A 23,601-nucleotide genomic window follows, 5' to 3' on the forward strand; every position below is an offset into this window, starting at 1 on the left:
AAAAGAATAGGAAGTATCATCAGCAAAACTTGTAATGTCACCGAACGCGTCATTCATTGATATAAAACTCCAGACGAGTTTTCTTGTGTGTCCGTATTTAGCACGCCTTGATTATCGTACTATCTGACATTAATAACAACTGAGATCTTACAGTGTGACATGGCTACATCTGGGATCATGTTCGTACAGTCTGACAAGGGACATTCGAAAAGGATTTTAAAAAATCGCAGCACAAAGGGCAATGAGGCAGCAGCACCATCTGATGCTTCTTCTCAAGAGTATAAGCATGTGCACACCAGTAAGCTGATAACTCAAAAAAAATCAGCTTATTGAAATAATCTGTTTTCCCCTTCTCCATGCAAACCAGTAAACTGACAGTGCAAGTAAACCTGCAAGTTTACATGACTTTATTAATAAACCGGGTTATTTCCTTGTAGTGACGTTAAAAATAATAATGTCCGTATCTGACTGTCCGTGTCAATGGGAGATTTACAGCTCATATTATCCCTCATGCAGTTATGCAGCGTTTTGACTCAACCTCTTCTACTTCTGCTGCATGAGATGAGAAAAACATCTTTACAATTTTCTGGGTCTTAAAAGAGTCTGCGTTTGTGATATATGTCCTTATTTCATGCAAAACGCTAGCTTGCTCTGTCTGGATGCATTAATCTGCTCTAAGTTTGCGTTTTTTGTCCCCTATCACACATGCGCACTTCAATAAGCTGACAGAAAGCAGGTTAATGCGTTTACATGCAGCGCTAAATCGGGGTAAGAGGCAAAAAAAAATTATGATTATGCTTATGCCGTTTATGACCTTACTCCAATTAAAGTAAACATGTATACCGCATTTACATGACCATGTTCAATGTCGGCTTATTAGGCATAATCGGCTTAAGAACGTGCATGTAAACGCACCCACTGACAGCGAAGATGACCCCATAGTCTGGTGGAAAAAACACAATAGACAATATCCAATACTGTCTGTGCTGGCAAGGAAATTCATTTGTATCACTGCTAAAAGTTCCCCATCAGAAAGGGTTTTTAGCACAGGGGAAACATTGTAAGAGGCCAGCGTTCCTCCCTGAAACCTCAAAATGTTGACAGGTTAGTGTTCTTGGCCAAGAACCTTTAAGGTTATGTGCCAATTGGAGCAAAAATAATGGGTTCTATTTAATTGTTTTTATTTATTTTTGTATATTTTAATGTTCTCTTATGTTCAACAACATAAGAGAACAACATATGTTCAGCTTTAAAATTATTCTCTTTAAGGGCAAATTTTTTGTTACTCCTGCACTTTATTATACTGAATTTCCTGTTTTTTTCTTAGTTTTTTGTACTTGAGTGCAATAAAATTTGGTTGGAAAAAAATGAGAATCGTGTAATCATGATCTCAATTCCCATGGAGAAAAATCGGGATTCAAATTTTAGCAAGAATCGTGCAGCCCTAATAGATACATTTAAGTGTGTTTAATATTGTTCTGACATCATTCTGTGCGTTCGCTCAGCAGCTGCTGTGACACTTGTTGCACACTGCTAAGAGTAAAGCGTTTCTGCAGAATAAAACCAGAAAACGAAGGTAACGCAGATATGACGCAATAGACAGTTGACTCCCTCAGACGTCCCGGCTCCTTGGTTAAATTAGCAATTTCCTCACAATTTACAAATAGTTCGAAACATTTGGGATATTGTAAGAAGTCAACTGAACAAAATATATAACACTGGCCTGGTGGTTTTTAGATATTTTACTGCAAAAATCCTACATAGTGCACTTTTAAAATCATTTTACGTCATCTTGAGTGCCTCTATAGCGGACCCTGGCCCCATGGTGATAAACACTTGTCTAACATACTTTAGCTAAAGGATCTCAATTTCTGCATAAATTGGTGATAAAATATGATTTAGCAGGACATTTTATCAGAAAATATAAGGCCATCTGTAGCTCAACAGAAGTTGTGTGATGCAAAAGGACAACAATCCAAAAGTATGAGAGTGAATCAACACCACAATGGTCCTAACAGAAGAAAATATACGCCTTCTGGAGTAGCTCAAACTGGCTGAGATGCTTTGGCATTAAAGATTCTCAACAGACATCCCCAGAAGTCTACTTCATTATACAGATTTATAAAGAGGAATTGTGCAAAATGCATCCGTTTTGATATCCAGGGGTTCAGCCCAATTTTTATTTATTTATTTTTTTTATTTTTTTTGCAATTGCTATTGTATTGAATTACACAGTGCATCCATGCAGAGCTTCTTGAACTATTTAAGAATCAAATGCTCATTGCATAATCCATCTTCATCAACAATAAAAAGTTAAAGCATTGTTCATTTCTGCCAGACACACTTATACATAGTACACACAACACATCTTGATTAAATCTGACTTGAGCAAATTTCAATTAAACAGAACAATATTTTAATGTGACATGACATCTTAATGCAGCACTCATGGCACGAGATGCTGAAAAGACAAGGACAGTATAGATCATGTTTATTTGATGTTTTATGATGTAAATTTTATATGATATGGTCGTATTGTTTAAATTGTATGGTGTTTTATGAATATAAAAGAATGCTACTGTGACATTTTTAAAAAGTGTTTTAATCCTTTAAACTGTACAATGGAACTTTATTGGACAAAAACAAAAACACATTGGAGCTAATATATATATATAATGAATGATTGATATATATATATATATATATATATATATATATACACATATTATCATTTAAACAGAGCCATTTTTTTCTGCCACATGCTAAATTTATATTTTGTCATATTATACCACTACAAAAATGATGCAGAAATGCCATAAGCAAGTAAACATTTAGAAAATAGAAAATAAATAACAGCTACTACCATTTTACTGTTAAAACTGCTTACATATTGGGTTATTAATAACCAAAAATTGTCAGACCACTTAATCAGACCAAACATTTTCAATGAATGATCTGCGTGCACTTTTGCTGACACACTGGGACGTTGTATTAAGCACTAAATCGAGTAAGTAGGTACTGTCATTGTTGAATTCACCCAACTGGATACTCATTAAATTATCTCCCTTTGTGTTCCACAGATAATAGGGCATTCTCTGATCATGAATTGTTGAACTTTCCCTTAAATCCTAGTGTCTACTACTAATGAGGCATGAGGATACACTCACTGATTATACTTAGAAACAACAGCTTTCTGCAGACAGCCAATGAGTTCCACAGTATATCACAACATTACCATTACAACTATTGAAGCGGAAGAAGTGGTATAAAAGGAAAACTAGGAAAGAAAATGCTGGCTGCATGTGCCAAATCTCTGATTTAATAGTGAAGGCCATGGACATTTTCTGCCTCAAGTCTCCAGAGCTTTTTTCTCTAGCTGTAACAGAGAGACTAATAGAGTCTAACGTTCACTCAAAACATTACCCAGGTTAATTCACCTCAGGAAAGTCATTGCGGGACATTTAGTGCATATAATTCGGGGATGCGCTCCTTCAAATGTCAAGCCCCGAGCTCATGTTGCTCAAGTTGAATGACAAGACAGATTTTAAGAGGCATGGTGCTGTCTTAGGAAGACATGAGGCTATAAATAGACTCTCAACAAACACACATACACGCTTCTTTTCGCCTCTTTCTCAGATGGTGGCACACAAGTATTTCTTCTTTCTAAAACATAGGAAACCCTCTCAAATATAATTATGCTTCAGTTGCTGTTTGGGAGCAAGTGTTGTGCTTGTGAATCCTGCTGTGCTTTTACTTGCTGCTTTTCCTCTGGTTTTCCCATGAGTGTGACCACACAGACATGGAGCATGGTCAATAATTTAGTAAGCCCAGTGAAATCCATTATACTGCATTTATAATGGATCACAGCTTACTGGGAAATTCTCCTCTACACAAGTCAACAACTGGGCCTTGCAAACCCAGTCAAGTTCACACAATATGCCATCATATAGATGACCGACTGATGTATCCTCAAGTAGGGTACACTTTGGCATTCCAATACCTTTTTTAAAGCAATATTTGCAGGGTTTGCAGGGTTCTTAGAAATGCTCTTTTATGTGTGACGTAACATTAGAAGCATGACACTCATGGCAGAAGATGCTGAAATGACAGCAAGATGCAAGGCAGCTCGTAAAGAGACCCGTTTAGCACATCAAAAATGTGCTAAAAAGTGCGAATGCATTGAGAATTTGTTCTGAGGGAACAGCCTTGTACACTGCATACTAAAATGGACAATAGTATTTTCTCATGGTTTAAGCTCTTTAAAGGGGTGATAAATTGAGAAATCAACTTTCCCTTGAGCTTTTGATATATAAAAGGTCATGGTAATATAAGATTATTCTGTAAGTTGCAGAGCTGAAAACCTCCTTGTTAGTCAAAAAAAAAGCTTTTATAGACACCAGGTCCAGAAAACAGTCCTGTTCTTCTACTGACGTCAGTGCGCGACGAAACACCGCCTCTACAGAATAATGAGCATGTGAAGTTCAGTAGCCCCGCAAGCAGCAGCAATAAACAAGCTGAAGAAGATAGCAAGACACTGCGCTATTCCTGGTTGTGGAAGAACACAGTGACTGCATAAGCTTCCTTCGGATCCTAATATTAGGAATGAGTGGTTATCCAGCTCACAAACATGTTCACTTAATTTCACTGCGGAATCGTTTGTGAAGAAATCTCCAGTCGATGATGGATTTGGATCCAACAGGAATGGTGCAACACACCATGTGAGTAAAACGTGTTTTTATATGTAATGGTATTGCATTATTATAGATTGTTTTGCTTATGTGTACGTGTCTAACAGAGCATAACTTTACCACTCCGGACTCAGACACTTAAGGGCCAGGGCTCGCAAAGACCAGCAGGCCGATGAATCTCTATTCTGTTCTTGATGTGTGCGATTCTCTCTCTAGTTGACATCTGAAGGAGCGTGGCACACGTGCCGAACGTGTGTGTGTGTGTGTGTGTGTGCGCGCGCGGTTCGTGCTTGTATTATCCGATCTTGCGGGCTATGTGTAATATAAAAATAATAGTCCAATCAATCGTGGGGCGATGAGAAATAAATCCTTTGGTTGTTTGATAAAGATGTTTATGAGCCCTTTGATCGAGAGAATCATTCTGGTTGCTCCCTCTCCTCTCCCTCGTGAACTGAACTGACAGGGGACTGAAGGGAGCTGAAGCTCATTAAAGATGCAAATCTTATCCAATCCTAGCCATGGGCGTTTACTTCCAAGTCTCCAGTGCAGACAGCCTCAAAACCAGTGTAGAAAATAGCCTATTACTTATTAGTTATGATGTTTTTGAATGTAAAAACCACATTAACGTCATTAGTTGACCTCAGAAAACAGTATACGTTTTTTTTTAAGCCAGTTCATGACACCTTTAACATTTTCAACACTTTTTATTTTATTTGATGTTACTGTGTGTTATATAAGTTTGAATTGTTTATGCTTCATGTTACAATAAACAACTGTTATGTGCACTTTAAATGTGTCACTTTAAATACAGGTAAATATTTTTTTTTAGTAATAGGTAGGGGATTAGCCAACAAATATAGACGCACCCTAGTAGCAGAAAATCTCATTTGTAGCTAGGGCTTCTAGCAACTGTCTAGCAACAAGCTGGAAAAACCAAACTCTGGTCAGGCCGATCACAATGGCCCTCATTTATCAAAAGTTCGTACACCAAATTTCCACCTTGCGTACACCCAAACCCACGGTGACTTTGAGATTTATCAATATGGACGTTGGCGTACGGCACACTCAAATCCTACGCCAGCTCAGGAGGTGGTGTACGCACGTTTGAGTTAGTGTGAAAATGCGCAGAAAAACAATTCCTAACACCACAAAACGCACTGACAAAGATAAGCTATATGACCCACTGTTAAAAACCACAACAACATTCAGTGTTTATTTTTGTGCAACATGAACGTCAATGTTTAATTTGTGTGACTTTACCAAAGCGTTTGATTTGTAGGCATATGTATTCCTCCAGTCGCGAGCCTGTGCGCTTTATCTGACGTTTCAGGCCCGCGCCTGGCCCGGCAGCTGCGCACGGACTGGGACTAAAATAATTCAGACTGACAAAATAATAAAAATGGCCTTCTTCTTTTAAATAATAATAAAATCAATAAAAAAGACATTCTTCTTCTGAATAACAAGCGTCATTAAGAATAAAAATCATAACATAATAATAATAAGAAGAAGAAGAAGAATCTTACAAATTGTCATGTAAATATTAATGTGAATGAATGGTAGTACTCCACATCACATCATCATCACTAGTGTACACCCCAATACATGTGCCGTGATACAAAATTAAATGCTAATTGTTTCAAAACGTGCTGTAAAATTATGCATTGTGATGGTAATTTATCATCCAAACAGCTATTTAAACTGCTGGAGTGCGCTTCTCAACCTCCACATTATTAAGAGTACTCGTAATTTGGGTCCATATTTTGTTTTTGTAGGTGCCTTTAATCCCACTCTTTAAACTCCCAAATAAAACAATTTCGGGGGTTTTTTCCACTTCCCTGGTGAAGGTCTCGATAGGCGCGTCTCAATCATCTCACTAGTTCAGTAGTCAGAGCACTGATCAGGGAGTCAGCCCGTTGACTTATGTCCTAATCAGTGCCCTGACTAGTGGACTAGTGAGATGATTGATCGCGCCCGATCTCCACGTCGGAGAAGTTTCGCTTCTTTGCCGTCTTCTGTTTGTCCATGCCGTAAAATGAGGGCGTGGGAGAGGCGGAGACTTGAATATATAGGGGCGTGTTATTCTAATGACGATCGTTTTCAGCCGCCACATTTATTAAGGGCAAGTATTGCGTAAACCTGGATTGCAGAGGTGCGCACAGCTTCATAAATCAGGCGGTGAGAGGAGTGTAAGCATAAACTTACGCCAACATATACACCAGTTTCTACGCAAGATTGATAAATGAGGGCCATTGTGTATAGGGTCGGTGGGCAGGCTTAACATAATGAAAGCAGATTTGCAGAGTTTTCAGGTGCTTCTTGAAAACAAAGAAGCTGGCGAACAGCGGTCTTTGGAATCAGCTTTGGCCGTGACCGGAAGACTTGGAGTTAGAGGACAACTCTGGTGAAATATGAACCTAGGGGTAATTAACACATGCTTAACAAGTAGATCGTTGTCTTTATTTCTGTGCCCCATCTGTACCCATTGTTTTTTTTATTTTATTTTTCAAAATATTCTGTGGGATATTACATTTTTATGAAAATGGTCAAAAACCCTGCTAGTGGCTGGCAACTTTTTTTTAAACGGTGGGGAAAGAGTTAAAACGTTCGCCGGTTCTGCCTTCTTCTTCCTTACTATGAACTTTGTTACACATTACTTTTTTTCTTCAGTTTAGAATATATATTCCTCATTAAGTAACTACACATACATTTTTTTTTTAATCCCAACTATCACATTTGAGAGGTGTCCATATTATTAAAAGCTTATGAACAATACATTTATGATAGTACTGAATATGTGCACGATAAAAAAGTGTTTCTTTGGAAATGTATGGTGCAGATTTTGAAACTGCAGTTGAAAAGTACAATATTTTCATACTTTATCTGTAGTTAAACAACCATTTAGTCACAAAACTAGCTAGCGCCAGTGATGCGCGGTTCAATGTATAAACAACCCGCACCCAACCAACATTTTCAGCTAACCCGCCGCAAATCGGACCGCAATTTTTTTTTTCTAACATTACCAGACCCGATTGCTGACACACACTTTTTAAAAGTCGTAAATGCTCCCTGGCATAATATCCATTAACCCAGCCTGTGGACGAGAGAAATGTTTCAGGCCCTGACGTGCACTCCGCTCAGAGGTGCGGCAGCGAGAGCAGCAGTTCTTGAGGCGGCTCATCATTGTCCATTTCAGCTCTAGATACATATTATTGATGAACGCGATGTTATGTTTTGACCCTGTTTGAAGAATTGATCAGCAGGTCAACTGAGAGAAAGCCCACGTTTGGAAAAGAGTGCAAGCCCTTAGGAGCGCAAAGTCGCAAACTTCTTTTTCTGAATGTTGTAGTATATAGCATATAGGGTTGTGTAATAAAGGCTTGATTTAATTAAGATGCTGCATGTGTTTATCTAGTCTAATCGAAGTGTGCGTCTCTCCCCCGACTTTCCCAACAAAAATCCCGCACTGCAATGTATACGTCAAAATGAGTTTTATGCACGGTTTTTCGCGTGCTACGCAATTTTTGGCGTATTATAGGCCTACGAGCAAAGCGCCCACCCCACCACCCCCATCCTACCCAAGTGCTATCATATGCACGCCAAAACTCATTTTTGAGCAATCTCGTGGTGTATACATTCCACGAGATTGCACACTCGTACTATTGATACGCATTACCATGTTATCCAGTTTGACATTACTGAGCTAGGCTATATGCGTTTAAAAAGGATAGCCTATTAAAAAGGTACATTGCTCAATTCAACGTGTTGGAAAATAGGGAATTTTGTCCCTCCCGCATCATCTTTATTTCAAACGACCCGACCGACCGCGAGCCGAATATCATAAAAAATATTTTTGGATGACTCGTGACCACGGATGACCGCAGGCACCCGCTCGTTTTGGATCAACCCGCGCATCACTGGCTAGCGCCTGAATGACATTCATTTATGTTTAACATTACTATTTTCAATGTGTTTATTTTATCCGAAATAAAGCAAAAACAGTATTATTGTAAGATATATTTTTTTAAATGTAAACATTTTCTTATTTTAATATAATTTAAAATGCAATTTATGTCTGTGATTCAAAGCTGTATTTTCAGCATCATTATGTCTTTATGTCTGGATGTCTTTAGTCATCCAGTACAAAGTTACAAAAGCTTTCTATTTCAGATAAATAACTTTTGAAATTTCTAGTCATCAAAGAATCCTAAAAAATCTATACATAATATACATAAATACATCATTTTTTATACATAATAATAAATGTTTCTTGAGCAGCAAATCATATTAGAATGATTTCTGAAGGATTGTGACAATGAAGACTGATTTAGTGATGCTGAAAATTAATCTTTGCATCACAGGAATAAATTCTATTTTAAAATATATTCAAATAAATTTACATTTAAATAATAAATTACATTTTAATAATACTTCACAATATTACAGTTGTTTTTGTATTTTTAATAACACAAATGCAGCCTTGGTGAGCAGAAGAGCCTTTTTTAATGTTCTTTAAAAACATTAAAAAATCTTACCATTCTAAAACTTTTTACTGTGGGGTATACTTGAAAATTAGACCAGTACTATTACATATTATGTAACAATAAGTTACAAACAGAATAAAGTTGTTTTGTAAAAGCAGTCTCCTTGTGAACAGCACCATGCTTGCTTCAAGATGTTTGTGTGTTTTTCACTCCACTTCATGTAGTTCTGCATGTGACAATGCATAAACCCACGCAGTGATATGATTTATCATATGAGTGCACCTTCCAGAAACATCCAAGCCAGCCCAAACTCTCACTGGCACCCAGGCAGAACAGCTCGGATGGTTTAATTAGCTCTAGCAGAGCAACTTCCAACAATAATTCGTATAGACTTGAGACAAGGATGTGATAAATCCCCCATTAAATTCACCTAAAATACACACAAAGATAATGAACCAATCTAGAGGGAAAGTGAAGCTTCATAGTGCAAAAAATGAACCATGAAAGCAATCCCACTTGAGCAAACAAAAATATTGCACTCTGTCCAATTACTCGGAAAGGAGAATTGAACCGGGAAGTTCCCTTTCAGTCGGTCACGTTCGACGTACGTCGGACTTAGACCGACGAATTGGGATCAGTTCTGGGAGCCCCTATCAGCTTCGAGATATAGAAAACGGGGCAATAAACATTGGCGTGCGTGCTTTGCATATTGCACCCCGCCCCGCTGCGCGGGTATAAAGCAGAAGCGATCACCACGAACCGTTGTCATTCCCTTCGGAGCCGAACGGCGTTGATGAAGCATCTGACTCCCTGCTATCTAGCAAGAGAGAGAGAGAAAGCGTGTGTCGGGGGAAATCGCTCGTGTTGGCCAGACGGCACAAGACAGCGCGACCGCGATCTCACTGCTGCTGAGAGAGCTGCTGTTTTCAAAGCAAACTGAGCAAATTGCACTTCACACACACACCACACACAGTTGGTTCGGTGGGCGTGTTCCTTTTCAGGTGAGAGCAGAAAACAGGCTGCACACAAAACCTGTTTATTTCTGCCGTGGGCAACCTAGTGGCTCCTCCCTCCTCACTACCCTTGACGGCGGGCAGGTCAGGGGGTATGAGGGTCTCCCGCCGATGGAGCGGGCCGTCGCAATGCAACTGTGTCCGACGTCTGCCTCTAGCTGGCGCGGGGACCCGAAGCTCCCGTCCAGGGCCTGTAGAGTCTCTTCCGGTCTGACCGCGAAGGCCTACAGGTCCTGTGGCCAGACTGCGTCCGCCATGCATGGTGTTGCTTCAAGTGCATCAAGCACAGGCACTCATGGACATGCACGAGGGTAGTCCTGGCCCAGAGCTCCTCCGAGAGCTCTGGACAGCGAGGGACCTCGCCCTACGGGATGACGAAAACCGCCGCCCCTGACTATAGGCCAGGCGATGTCCACTTTGGTGGTCCAGGAGCGGCATCTCTGACTCAACCTGGCTGATATGAGAGAGGCCGATAAGACCCGGCTCCTGGACTCCCCTATTTCGTCGGCTGGGTTGTTCGGCGACGCGGTCGAGAGCTTTGCCCAGCAGTTCTCGGTCGCCCAGAAGCAGACGGAGGCCATCCGGCACATCCGGCACCTCTGCCTGCTCGTTGCCAAGGGTGTCCGCCCCCGCTCCCACCACAGCCCAGCAGCAGCCTCCACCCAGGCGTAGGCATGAAGCCGGCCGCGGGAAGGACGTCCAGCCTGCTCAGGCCAAACATGCGTTTTCCCCAGTGAGCCTTCTTGCACAGACACTGTGCAAGGTCAGGGAGGACGAGGAGCAGGTCCTGTTGGTGGTGCCATACTGGCCCAACAGGACGTGGTTCCCGGAACTAGTGCTCCTTGCGACAGCACCTCCTTGGCCCATTCCTCTGAGGAAGGACCTCCTGACTCAGAGACGGGGCACCCTCTGGCACCCGCATCCAGACCTCTGGAATCTCCATGTCTGGTCCCTGGACGGGACGCGAAGGTTCTAGGTGGCCTGCCACAGGCTGTGGCAGACACCATTGCTTCCGCTGGAGCTCCCTCTACGAGGAACCTCTATGCGTTGAAGTGGAACCTGTTCGTCGACTGGTGCTCTTTTCACCGAGAAGACCCCCGAAGGTGTTCAGTCAGGGCCGTGCTTTCCTTCCTACAAGATGGGTTGGAGAGAAGGCTGTCTCCCTCCACCCTCAAGGTGTATGTGGCCGCAATCGCTGCCCATCACGAACTAGTAGAAAGTAAGTCTTTGGGGAAGCACGACCTGATCGTCAGGTTCCTGAGGAGTTAAAAATTCTGTCTCTAAAGACAGTACTCCTGACTGCATTGGCCTCTATCAAGAGGGTAGGGGACCTGCAGGCATTTTCGGGCGACGAATCGTGTCTGGAATTCGGGCCGGACTACTCTCACGTAATCCTGAGACCCCGGCCTGGATAAGTGCCCAAGGTACTCACCACTACCTTGCGGGACCAGGCGGTGAACCTTCAAGCGCTGCCTTTGGAGGAGGCAGACCCAGCCCTGGCTTTTCTCTGTCCTGTCCGAGCACTTCGGACGTATGTGGACAGAACGCAAAGCTTTAGGACCTCAGAGCAGCTCTTTGTCTGTTTTGGAGGACAGCAGAAGGGAAAGGCTGTCTCCAATCAGAGGATGGCCCACTGGATAGTAGATGCCATTGTCTTGGCTTATGATTCCCAAGATGTGCCCTGCCGCTCGGGATAAGAGCCCACTCCACCAGGGGTGTAGCCTCTTCCTGGGCGCTGGCTCGTGGCGCCTCGCTGACAGATATTTGTAGAGCTGCGGGCTGGACGACACCCAACACGTTCACTAGATTTTATAGCCTACGTGTAGAACCGGTATCTTCCCATGTACTCACTTCTCATAGTTGGTAGCACCGTAGTGCCGTTCTAGTGTCGGCTTGCTGCGCCACTCCCTTCCTCATGGAACGGATACGTGCGCTTATATGCTCCAGTCGAGTTCCCCAGAGTGGCAAAACCTGTCGAGTCCTCCGCAACCCGGAGGACGTGGCGGAGCGTCTGATGCCAGGTCTGACACTCGTATGCAGTGTGGAACTTGTGTTAGGCTGGGTTCCAAATGTAGCAACCCCCACGGCGGTCTCATATGTGTATTCTCCACGGTACGGCTCCCTACGGCGAGCCTGTGTCTTTCTCTTGGCAGAGCCCGCTCTGCCGTCTCAGTGCAGTGGGGAACCCCCACCCCTGGGACTCCCGTATGTAGTACTGCCCACGGCCAGTCCATACGTGTAGTTTCCACATGTTATCTCCTTTGGGGGAGTGTGGCTTCCGCAGCGGCCTCCAAGGGCACGCTTTCCCAGCGTTATGCAATTGTCCACTGTTTGGGTCTTGTGGGATAGCAGTAGGGCTCTCCCTGCAGGAAATTCCCCGGGAAATTCCCAGCTCCGAGGGACTCCGGCAGGGAGCTGGAAGTGGTAGTAACTGTGGCGTTTTCCATAGGGATCCCAATTCGTCGGTCCAAGTCCGACGTACGTTGAACGTGACCGAAAGGGAACGTCTCGGTTACGTATAGGAACCCTCATTCCTTGAAGGAGGGAATGGAGATGTATGTCCCATCACCACAGTTGCTGTACCCTCACTGCAGTTCAAGCCTCGGTTTGGCTCCTCAGTGAAAAACAACGATGCGTGGTGATCGCTTCCGCTTTATACCCGCGCAGCGGGGCGGGGTGCGATATGCAAAGCAGGCACGCCAATGTTCATTGGCCCATTTTCTATATCTCGAAAGCTGATAGGGCCTCCCAGAAGTGATCCCAATTCGTCGGTACGTCTCCGTTCCCTCCTTCAGGGAACAAGGGTTACCATACGTAACCGAGACGTTTTACATCAGGGACAATATGATTTAAACATGCAGGTGTTTTCTGATAAGGTTACAAACAGCAGGGAAAAAACATTTTAAATGCAAACATTGCATCCAATAAAACTCAAATATATTATGTGTTATGTATGCTCACAATTCACACAGGTATTTTTTTTATCTGTGATTTAATGTGTAAATTACATACATATTACTTTCTGCACCCAAATATGTCTCCTATGACCCCATTTTGCATGTTTGTGAATTATTGGTTTAATTAATAATAATGATGATAATAAAAATAATGAAATCTTTAATTCCTACTAGTGCAAATCAGCGTACAGAGCCAAACATATTCCCTCAGATTCACAGACAAGGCTTAAAAGCATATTAGTTTACTCAAAAATGTAAAAAAATATATATAATTTACTCTCTTTTTGTCTATTATGGAAGTCATTAGGTGAGGTCAACTGTCTGGTTACCAACATTCTTTAAAATATTTTGTTTTGTGTTCAACAGAAAAGAGAAACTCTTACAGGTTTGGAACAATTTGAGAGTAAGCAAGTAATGAAAATTTGAAATTGAGCTGTTTTAAATAAATGCAACTTCCACTGGTATATCTTAAAATATGTCAGTGCCATGTTTTGTCTCAAAATGCACACCAGTAATGATTGTTTTCTAGGGAAAGTTTATAAAAGCTACTTAAATTCTACTTGAACTAAGGCCTAATCTTGGCTTAAGCTAAACCCTGTCTGTGAAACCGGGCCTTTGAATGTTATTGTGATGCTTATATTCTCATCCTGCATGCAAGTGATGAGATTGCAAACTCACCTCCATACTTGTCAAGTTACAGCGATGAGTTCCTGCAAACCAACCACTGTTGGAGCACTGGTCAATGTCCACATCCTGTATGTTAACATCTACACGTACAACTCCTCTACAGAGAGAGAGAGAGAGAGAGAGAGAGAGAGAGAGAGAGAGAGAGAGAGAGAGAGAGAGAGAGAGAGAGAGAGAGAGAGAGAGAGAGAGAGAGAGAGAGAGAGAGAGAGAGAGAGAGAGAGAGAGAGAGAGAGAGAGAGAGAGAGAGAGAGAGAGAGAGAGAGAGAGAGAGAGAGAGTTAGCAGTGGTCACAAAGACGGCAAAAGTATAAAATTATACATTTTAGGTATATTGGCAATCCTAGTAAAATCCTTTTGATCTTTCATTTAAAACATTTGCAAGAAATCTAATATCGAAGCTTTCATTGACGTAATAAAATTGCAAGTGGGGGTAAATCACATTATGAAATAAATAATTTTCTCCAAAACATGTTGGTCACAATTATTGGCATTGGCCACACTTATTTAAATAATTTTTGCAACCTCCTTCCTATGCCTTTGGAGAACACCTGACCAGAGATACTTCCTTCATACAAACACAGCTCCACATTGGTGCTTCTTCTCTTCAGTTTACCCACTTATTTTCTATAAGGTTCAGGTCAGGGAAATGGGAAGTTTCATTCTGTGCAGTGACACATGTTTGTGTTCATTTTAATGTTGGTTTTGGGTCATTGTCCTGATGGAAGATCCAACCACAGCCCGATATACGATTTCTAGCAGAAGTCGTCAGGTTTTTTTTAATTAATTTTTTATCTGGTATTTGCTAAAATCCATTATACCATGTATCTGAAGATATCCAGGACCTCCAGCAAAAACAAAAACAAATCGGCCCACAACATTAAAGATCAAGCGGTTTATTTAACCCTGGTACTTTTTATACCTGTCTGCACCAAGGCCATCTAATGGGGTTTAGTTTTACTTTTTATTTGACCACAGAACCAGGTCCTTTTTGGAGTTCTAGTCGTCAGATAACTTAATATTCTGGACTGTAAAAAAAAAAAAAAGGTGTCTTAAAATGTTGAGTTTATTGAAATTAAAAATTTTAGTTGATACAATGAAGGAATTTTGTTTAATGAATAAAAACTCAAAATATTATTGTATCTGAACCACATAAAAAATTTGATAAATCATGAAAATAGCACTATTTGGCATGTTTCACTGTGTCATAAGAAATAAAACACACACAATTACCCAATATGCTTACAAAATATTTTAATAATATTTTAATAAAGGTTTTTGAATCTCAAAAAATGTTCATTGTATTAACTCAAATTTTTAATTTCAATGAACTCAAAATTTTAAGGCAACAAGACATTTTTTTTAAAGGGTGGAGTTTGTTTTGGGATGAGTGAGGAGGATTTTACTTGAAACCCTCCCAAACAACATGTGTTGATATAGGAGTTGTTTGATTCTGACCCAAAGACTCAACTAATATCTGCAATTCTCCAGCTGTGATCATTGGAGAGTCTTAGTTTGTCAGCTTAAACTCTCCTCTTCACCATGCGTAGGACAATACAGACACACGTCCTCTTCCAGGCAGATTTGTAGCATCTTCAGTGGATTGGAACTTATTGCCCTGATGGTGGAAATTGTCATTTTCAATGCTTTAGCTATTTTCTTACAGCCACTTTCTATTTTGTAAAGCTCAACAATATGTTGCTGCACATCAGAACTATATTATTTGGTTTTACTTCTTGTGATGGATGATTAAGGGAGATTTGGATTTTGTGATTCCTCATATTTATACTCCTGTGAAACAAGGCATCATAGCTAGACAATTTCATGTTCCTAGTAACCCTGTGCTAACAAATGTAGATATTAATAGGAATATACTTCAGAGATATTTGCAGTTTTACTTTTCATTGGTGGAAAATACTCATCTCATAATGAGCTGGGTGCAACTTTGCAAGGGCATTTCAATGTTCTTCCCCAGGGAATGAGACAAGATATCATTAGACTGAACAGAAAATCCGACACTCAGACTGGAAAAAGAAAAGTGTTTTATCACCTCTGCATGGGAATATTCAATCTGATTTGCAAATGCTGCTGGTTGTATGATGTAAGTCACTTTCTAACTAGAAGGAGAAGGCAGCTCTCCGGTTCATTATGTGAAAATAAGAATTGTTGCCTTTTACTCTAGACAGAGGTCCATTAGAGGGGCTTCTCTTTCACTGTTCCATAAGGCATGTTATCTGAGACCTGTGGACCATGCTGTTTCATACTGACTCAATGTACTCCTACATTTTCAGTTTCACAAAGATTATGGTGTCTTATTAAGGCACACTGTAACATAAAACTAACATACTTACTATGTCCCTGTTGATGTTAATGAAGAACCACATCAGTCTTCACCATCTAATTCAACTAACTCTACAATCAATGCATTACTGTGCATGAACCTCTCCTTTCCATTCCCTGACTGACAACAGCATGAGGGATTAGACCTAAAGTATGCGGAGCACAACGGGAAACAGTAGGAAACATTTATGTTGCCTGAACAGAATCCTGTGGTGCTAACAAAGGCATTGATTGATTCCCAGGAAACACATGAACTTGTAAAACATAATATGCTTTTTGGATAAAAGCATCTACCGGAACAGAGGAATCTTTTCAAAATATTTTCAGATATTTTTTTAATTCTCAACATTTGTCTCAGATGGTCAAATCGTGGCCAAAATCATACCGTTTGAACACGGCTTAAGACATAACTGACTGTGTCTACATGAACAATCACCAAGATGGGCATTTTGACAATTTTGTATTTGGGTATTTGCTCATATAAGCTGTGGAAGATAACTAAATTATGAAGGAATGTGTGACACTGAAGACTGGAGTGATGATTGAGGAAAATACAGCTTTGCATCATAGAAATAAAATATATTAAAGTATATTAAAATAGAAAACTATTATTTTAAATTATAATAATATTTCACAATATTATTATTTTTCTGTATTTTGATTAAATAAATGCAGGCTTAATGAGCATACGAGATTTATTTCAAAATCATTAAAAAATAGCAATGTTTCCAAAATTTTGACTGGTACTATATTCAGCGATCAGGCATAACATTATGATTACATACACATTACATGTACGTATGTACATTACATTACATTCCCTTACGAAAACAAAAATATATTGCAATATATTTGAACATATCATGCAATATATTCACATATATGGGATTTAATATTTATATTTTCCAATATATTGCAATATATTAAAAACGGCAATCATTTGTATATTTTGCAATATATTGCATGAATATATAATATATTTTATAATACCATCAATATATTATTCCATATATTAAAATATATTTTTAAGAAAATATATTGGTAAATATATTTTCCTTTCGTAAGGGTTATCACACTCACAGGTGAAGTGAATAACACTGATTATCTTTTCATCACCTGTTAGTGGGTGGGATATATTAGGCAGCAAGTGAACATTTTATTATCAAACTTGATGTGTTAGAAGCAGCAGAAATGGGCAAGCGTAAGGATTTGAGCGAGTTTGACAAGGACCAAATTGTGATGGCCAGTGTCTGTTTCAGGGTCAGAGCATTTCTAAAACTGCAGCTCTTGTGGGGTGTTCCCAGTCTGCATTGGTCAATGTCTTTCAAAAGTAGTCCAAGGAAGGAACAGTGATGAACCAGCAACAGGTTCATGGGCGGCCAAGGCTCATTGATGCACGTGGTGAGCGAAGGCTCAATAAGTTAATGCTGGGTCTGATAGAAAGGTGTCAGAGTACACCTTGCATTACAGTTGTGTATCGGGTAGCAGGGCCAAAACAGTCAGTGTGCCCATGCAGACCCACTACCAAAAGCGCCAACAGTGGGCTCGTGAGCATTAGAACTGGACCACGAAGCAATGGAAGAAGCTGGCTTTGTCTGAGGAATCACTTGGATCCTGCCATCCAAGTGGATGTTACTTTGACACATACCTAAGCATTGTTGCAGACCATATACAACCTTTCATGGAAACGCTATTCCCTGGTGGTTGTGGCCTCTTTCAGCAGGATAATGTGCCCTGCCAAAAAGCAACAATGGTTCAGGAATGGTTTGAGGAGCACAACAACAAGTTTGAGGTGTTGACTTGGCCCCCCCAAATTCCCCAGATCTCAATCCAATCGAGCATCTGTGGGATGTGCTGAAACAAACCAGTTCAATTCATGGAGGCTCAGCCTCGCAAATTACAGGACTTAAGGGATCTGCTGCTAACATCTTGGTGCCAGATAACACAGCACACCTTCAGGGGTCTAGTGGAGTCCATGTCTGATCGGGTCAGGGCTGTTTTGGGAGCATAAGGGGAACCAACACAATATTAGGAAGGTGGTCATAAGGTTATGCTTGATTGATACTATTTAAAATGTTTTAATGTAATGGTTTTATCAGTGCTTGTTCTTCTCAAACTGTTTCACACTGACTTTAAGTTGGATTTACTTAAAGGTATCATTCCTAAGAATGGATACATCCTGTTCCCATTGCTTTGACTCCAGAAATCAATTTTATTAAAAGACTAGAGTTCAAGTAAATATCCTTTTTCTGCTTTGATTTTCTTTTCATTTGGTGTCTGGAGCCGCTGGGGAGTGACACTGATTGTTATTTGCATGAGCCCCCAAATCATTCCTCCCTGCTCATTTCTACCTGTTTCATTTTCAAATAGTGAAGGCCCACAAGGCAGAAGCCATCTGTCAGCTGAGATGTGAAACAAACACCTGCAGATAGCTTGAGCTGCCAGCACTCTCTCTTATCTTTAAGCAAAGAAAATGGAGCATGAGCGGGAGAGAGAGAGAAATGAGCCACAGAGAAATGTGAGAATTATCTGGTTCAGTACATTCCTCTTTTAAGTTGAGGGATGTTAACAATGCTTACAATCCTTTTCTCAAACTCTATAACAATGTCTTAATGATCAAGAGTTTAAATAACTTACACAAGGATAAAAATAACATAAGTTAAACATACTGCAAGAAAAAATGAGAAAGGCAATCATAGAGTTTTACAAAACAAAATCAATGACAAAACAATATCTACTCTGATGTGACACCTCCTGCAAGTAACAAAGCTCCTAATAAGACTATTATGCTTACAATTTACACAACTACTGTGCATTTTAGTAAAAACTTTAGCTATTATAGCTTGGGAAAACCCAGACAACTTCTGGCAAATTTAGATCTGCTCTACAAGTAGTCTGGCAAAGAGCCCATTCAAGTCCATTTCTTATCCGTCGAAATCGCGGCACCAATCAAAAACATTGGGGCGGGCTTTACACGAAGACAACAGCGCAGCAATAGTGAAACAGATTTTGTTCATTACTAAGATGGATGCCAGATCATGCCACCGTGGAACAGCACTCGTTCGAATCAGCCGTCGAGTCTGTTTTAAGTGATTTAAACTTTTCGTTAAAACCCGAGCAAAAAACATCACTCGTCTACCAGATGTGGATTACACTGGCTACTTTGATGAGGAGGATGGGGAGTGTGATCATGTCATGTGACAACGCCACACAGCAGCTCTGGATCTGGCCTTTCTGTGCTTATTTACTCACACTAGATCTGGTAATCGTGTAAAAAATGTAAATAAATAAATGCCTTAACTATGCTCATGTCTAAAAATGGTCTAACGCATCTGAAATAACTGAATTTGTATAAAGTTTGTGAGACACAATTTTCCAAAGACTCATCAATATTATTTTATTTTCAAAATACTGCAAATCCCGTTCAAATCGCAATACAAATGCCTTACAATGGGGCAAATGCGATCAGAGCTTGATGTTTTCTGTCCGACCGTCAATCTGAGATGTTTCAGTCGGTCTGACTGAGATGCTATTAGGTTTTCCAAATTTTGCAAAAATGTTGATGGAGTGGCAGCAGCTGCTATCATGTTTCTTTTACAACAATGGCAAAAGTCATCAGAAGCCATTGCAACATCTTCCGAAATAACAAATAGGCGTTTGCATTTCGCATACTATCGATAGTAATCAAAAATAAATTAGTATGTCCCAAATCGTAGTATGTTGAAAAGAGTATTCCAAAGATACCCGGATGGTTTACTATTTCCGGTTTGAATTCGAAGTACAGATCAATGCACAAAGACTGATATTGCCCACAAACCATTGTAAGTTGGACAAAGATTTGATTAGAACTACAAATGCGGAAAAAAAGTGTTAAGCTACAAACATGACGGATATGCGAGTCCAGTGGTTAAGAATAGAGGTTTAGATTAAGGGCTTGAGTGATCAATTATCAGTATTTAACCTGACTAAAATATAGTTTTTCCATGTTATCCATATAATATTTCACTGCAGCAGCATTGTTCATGGTACTTGTACTTTTTGGTCATAGTATAAGTAGGCAAATTGGGACACAGCATCTTTCTCCGTCGCTTTGCATGCGTCATCCCCTTCATCGCTCTGATTGGTTTTAGGTCTATCAAATTGCGCCCAGAGGCATTTGAGAATTTGCCCCTTTTGAAATGATTTGTCTATGAAGCTTTGCCAGACCATAACTCAGTTACTACTGAGAATGATCTGGTTTTAACCAGGCTATAGCTATTTATTACATATAACAGCATCGACAGCCAAATGTGTTAAACACCTCCTTTTTTCATTATGGAAATCCTGATGCTTGACTGATTGTAAATCCTCACAGATTTTACAGTGCAATTGTTGATTACAATCCATCATAAAAATGACATACCTACACTACATTCTCAGCATCAGATTTTATTGCAAGAGCATAGTCATATTAATTTTGCAATATCATTCCCAGTTACAGAGAATAAAAGTTTATGTATGTAGATAGTTGTTGTCTTAGTTCATATTTAATGGTTTAAACAAGCTTTTGGCAAACAGATGCATGCATTTTCAGCTAGAAGTTGTTTCATGATGGACAGGTTGCTTTTGACACAGGAGTTTTTAGACTGAGACAAAAAAAAATCTAGCTGTGAGAATGAGTTGGTTTGTTTTCAGTTTGATAGACAGTAATAAACCCCACATGTCCTGTCTGGCTCTACCCTGAAATATCTATCGCTGAATCATGCCAATTTATGCAACACACCAGTAAAACACAATACTACCCTTATAAGACTAGGCAATAGAGACCTTAATTAAAACACTTTGGGAAGGATGCTTCATTGTCTTTGTAAGAGATGTAATGTGAACAGACAAATGGAATGAAACTAAACAGGGGCTAAACTGCACAATTGCCTGAATATTAAAGGGGTTCTTTAAAGGGTTACTTCAGCGATTAGCATATGGCTTTGTATTAGTAGAAACCCTGGAGTATAGTCGAATGATTGTGGAAACAAATGGCAACAATTTAAATTTCACCAACTATAGCACATACTTTGTGAGATATTGACAAAAACGAATTGGTCCTTTGTTACAAATTACTACATGGGGTACATTGTAACACATACTGAGGTAAGTTGTAACAGGTAGACAGAATTTACAAAAACTAAGGGTACTCTAAGTGATTTACCACAAAAACAGTGTACACACACCTAAAGGATTATTAGGAACACCTGTTCAATTTCTCATAATCAACCAATCACATGGCAGTTGTTCAATGCATTTATGGGTGTGGTCTTGGTCAAGACAATCTCCTGAACTCCAAACTATATGTTAGAATGGGAAAGAAAGAGGATTTAAGCAATTTTGAGCATGGCATGGTTGTTGGTGCCAGACGGTCCGGTCTGAGTATTTCACAATCTACTCAGTTACTGGGATTTTCACACACAACCATTTCTAGAATTTACAAAGAATGGTGTGAAAAGGAAAAAACATCCAGTATGTGGCAGTCCTGTGGGCTAAAATGCCTTGTTGATGCTAGAGGTCAGAGGAGAATGGGCTGACTGATTTAAGCTGATAGAAGAGCAACTTTGACTGAAATAACCACTTGAAAAAGAGGTTACAATTTGCACAAGCTCACCAAAATGCACACACGTGCACATTCGCGCGCGCGCGTGTGTGTGTGTGTGTGTGTGTGTGTGTGTGTGTGTGTGTGAGAGAGAGAGAGAGAAAGAGAGAGAGAGAGAGAGAGAGAGAGAGAGAGAGAGAGAGAGAGAGAGAGAGAGAGAGAGAGAGAGAGAGAGAGATGTAAATTAAAAGTGCAAATTAAATGAAATTTTATGTAAGTGGATGGTTGTTTTAAAAAATAAAAAAAACCTACCCCGCCACTGTCACCCATTGTTTAGCTAGTTGTATTAGCATGGTGCTTTGACATTATCTACAACGGTAGAAGTACTAAACAAAAAATTATCTTATTCTTAATAAAATATTAAATATTATTCTTACCTCTGAATTAAATTTTCTGCTGAGAGTCAGGAGAGATAACAACACAGACTGGAAAACCTCCATGTGGGATCATAAAGGAAGCCAGAGGAAACTGAAACTGTCATATGACTTCTATCTTATCTGTGACACGTGGAATTGGTACTGTTACAAATCTCCCCATGTTAAACTATACCTGGTCTCCCTACCTGCCCATAGACCTGCCCTCAAAGAAATCAGGGCGGGAGTGGTAGAAAGTGGACAAAAGAGACTGATTGTCCAGAACCCATCCTAATACAAAAGTATAAATCCTAATGAAAACAGGTCTAGCGTCCAAATACTTCTAACAAGATATGATTATATATCAGTAGCTTTAAATTGAGTAAATCCTTATATTGGAATACATTTATGAATTTTTGACTCAAAACTAATATTGTAGCATTATAATATTGTCATATTTTTGCTCTGTTTGCTGGGTAAACACGTGAACACAATATAACCTCAACCTACATTCTGAAAAAATCAACTATATTAACTGAAAATGTATTATAATATTAACTGAAAGACTGAACTGTGTTCGCAGGATTTGTCACAGAAATCAGGTCAGGCAGGTGTTTTAAATCTTATAATTGAATACAGTTTATCTATTTCAATATTTAATCCCCATACAATTTAGCTATTTAATACATTTGTTGTGTTTTCTTTTTTAATGCTGTTCACTTCATTTAAACAACTAATTTTGATTTAACACCATTCTTTCAGGTTTCTGGTTTAAATGTGATTGCTTCATGTTAATTTGACTTCAAACAACCCTTTCAAACTTTGCAAGGGGATGAATTGGTAAGTAAATGTTGAAATAATTTTTTTTTTGCAAGATGAGGAAATGAAGAGACTTGTTAATATTTAATGTTCTATTATTGTGGTATTTAAAAGTTTTTTATGTTAGTGGTTTTGGGGGTAACATTTTTGACTAATTATTGGTATTGCCATTGTGGAAGCACATAACAGGTCAACACATGTTCGGTGAACTTTAGTTTTTGTAGCCAAGTTATACCAACAGAACGTGACTTAATAAGCCAATTCAGGGAAATAGTCACTGGAATTAAAATTTGCTCAGTTCTCTCCTATATCAAGTGTGGGTGTACAACTAATTCACTAAAATATTTAACATAGGCAAATATTTTGAATATGTAATCTGATTTATTTGCTTAAACTAATAACTTGGGTAACACTTCACAGAAACAAATAAGTTACTATTAACTAACAAGGAACTCTGATTAATGAATTAGCGCTTGCTAATTAGCTAATGAATTAGTTGAATGTAGTTCACTATTAGCTAATCAATAACTATTTTTTCATATCTCGGACTACTAGGAACTATACTATAAATGTTCATATTTAACATGAATAATGCAAAAGTAAAGTGAAGGTAATGGTATAACCCACTAGTAATGCTCAAGTGT

General features: G+C 39.6%; 1 protein-coding gene across 1 annotated transcript in view; it reads right to left on the minus strand.

The window, feature by feature from the left end:
* The window catches only part of gpr158b (G protein-coupled receptor 158b), a 92,689-nt gene that overhangs the window by 66,620 nt on the left and 2,468 nt on the right, over nt 1-23,601 (minus strand). Inside the window, exon 2 of the mRNA XM_067454129.1 lies at nt 13,818-13,923. Coding sequence (XP_067310230.1) covers nt 13,818-13,923 — 106 coding nt within the window. The remainder of the gene's footprint in view (nt 1-13,817; nt 13,924-23,601) is intronic.

The sequence above is a fragment of the Pseudorasbora parva genome, chromosome 9 (assembly GCF_024679245.1).
Source record: "Pseudorasbora parva isolate DD20220531a chromosome 9, ASM2467924v1, whole genome shotgun sequence".
Taxonomy (NCBI): domain Eukaryota; kingdom Metazoa; phylum Chordata; class Actinopteri; order Cypriniformes; family Gobionidae; genus Pseudorasbora; species Pseudorasbora parva.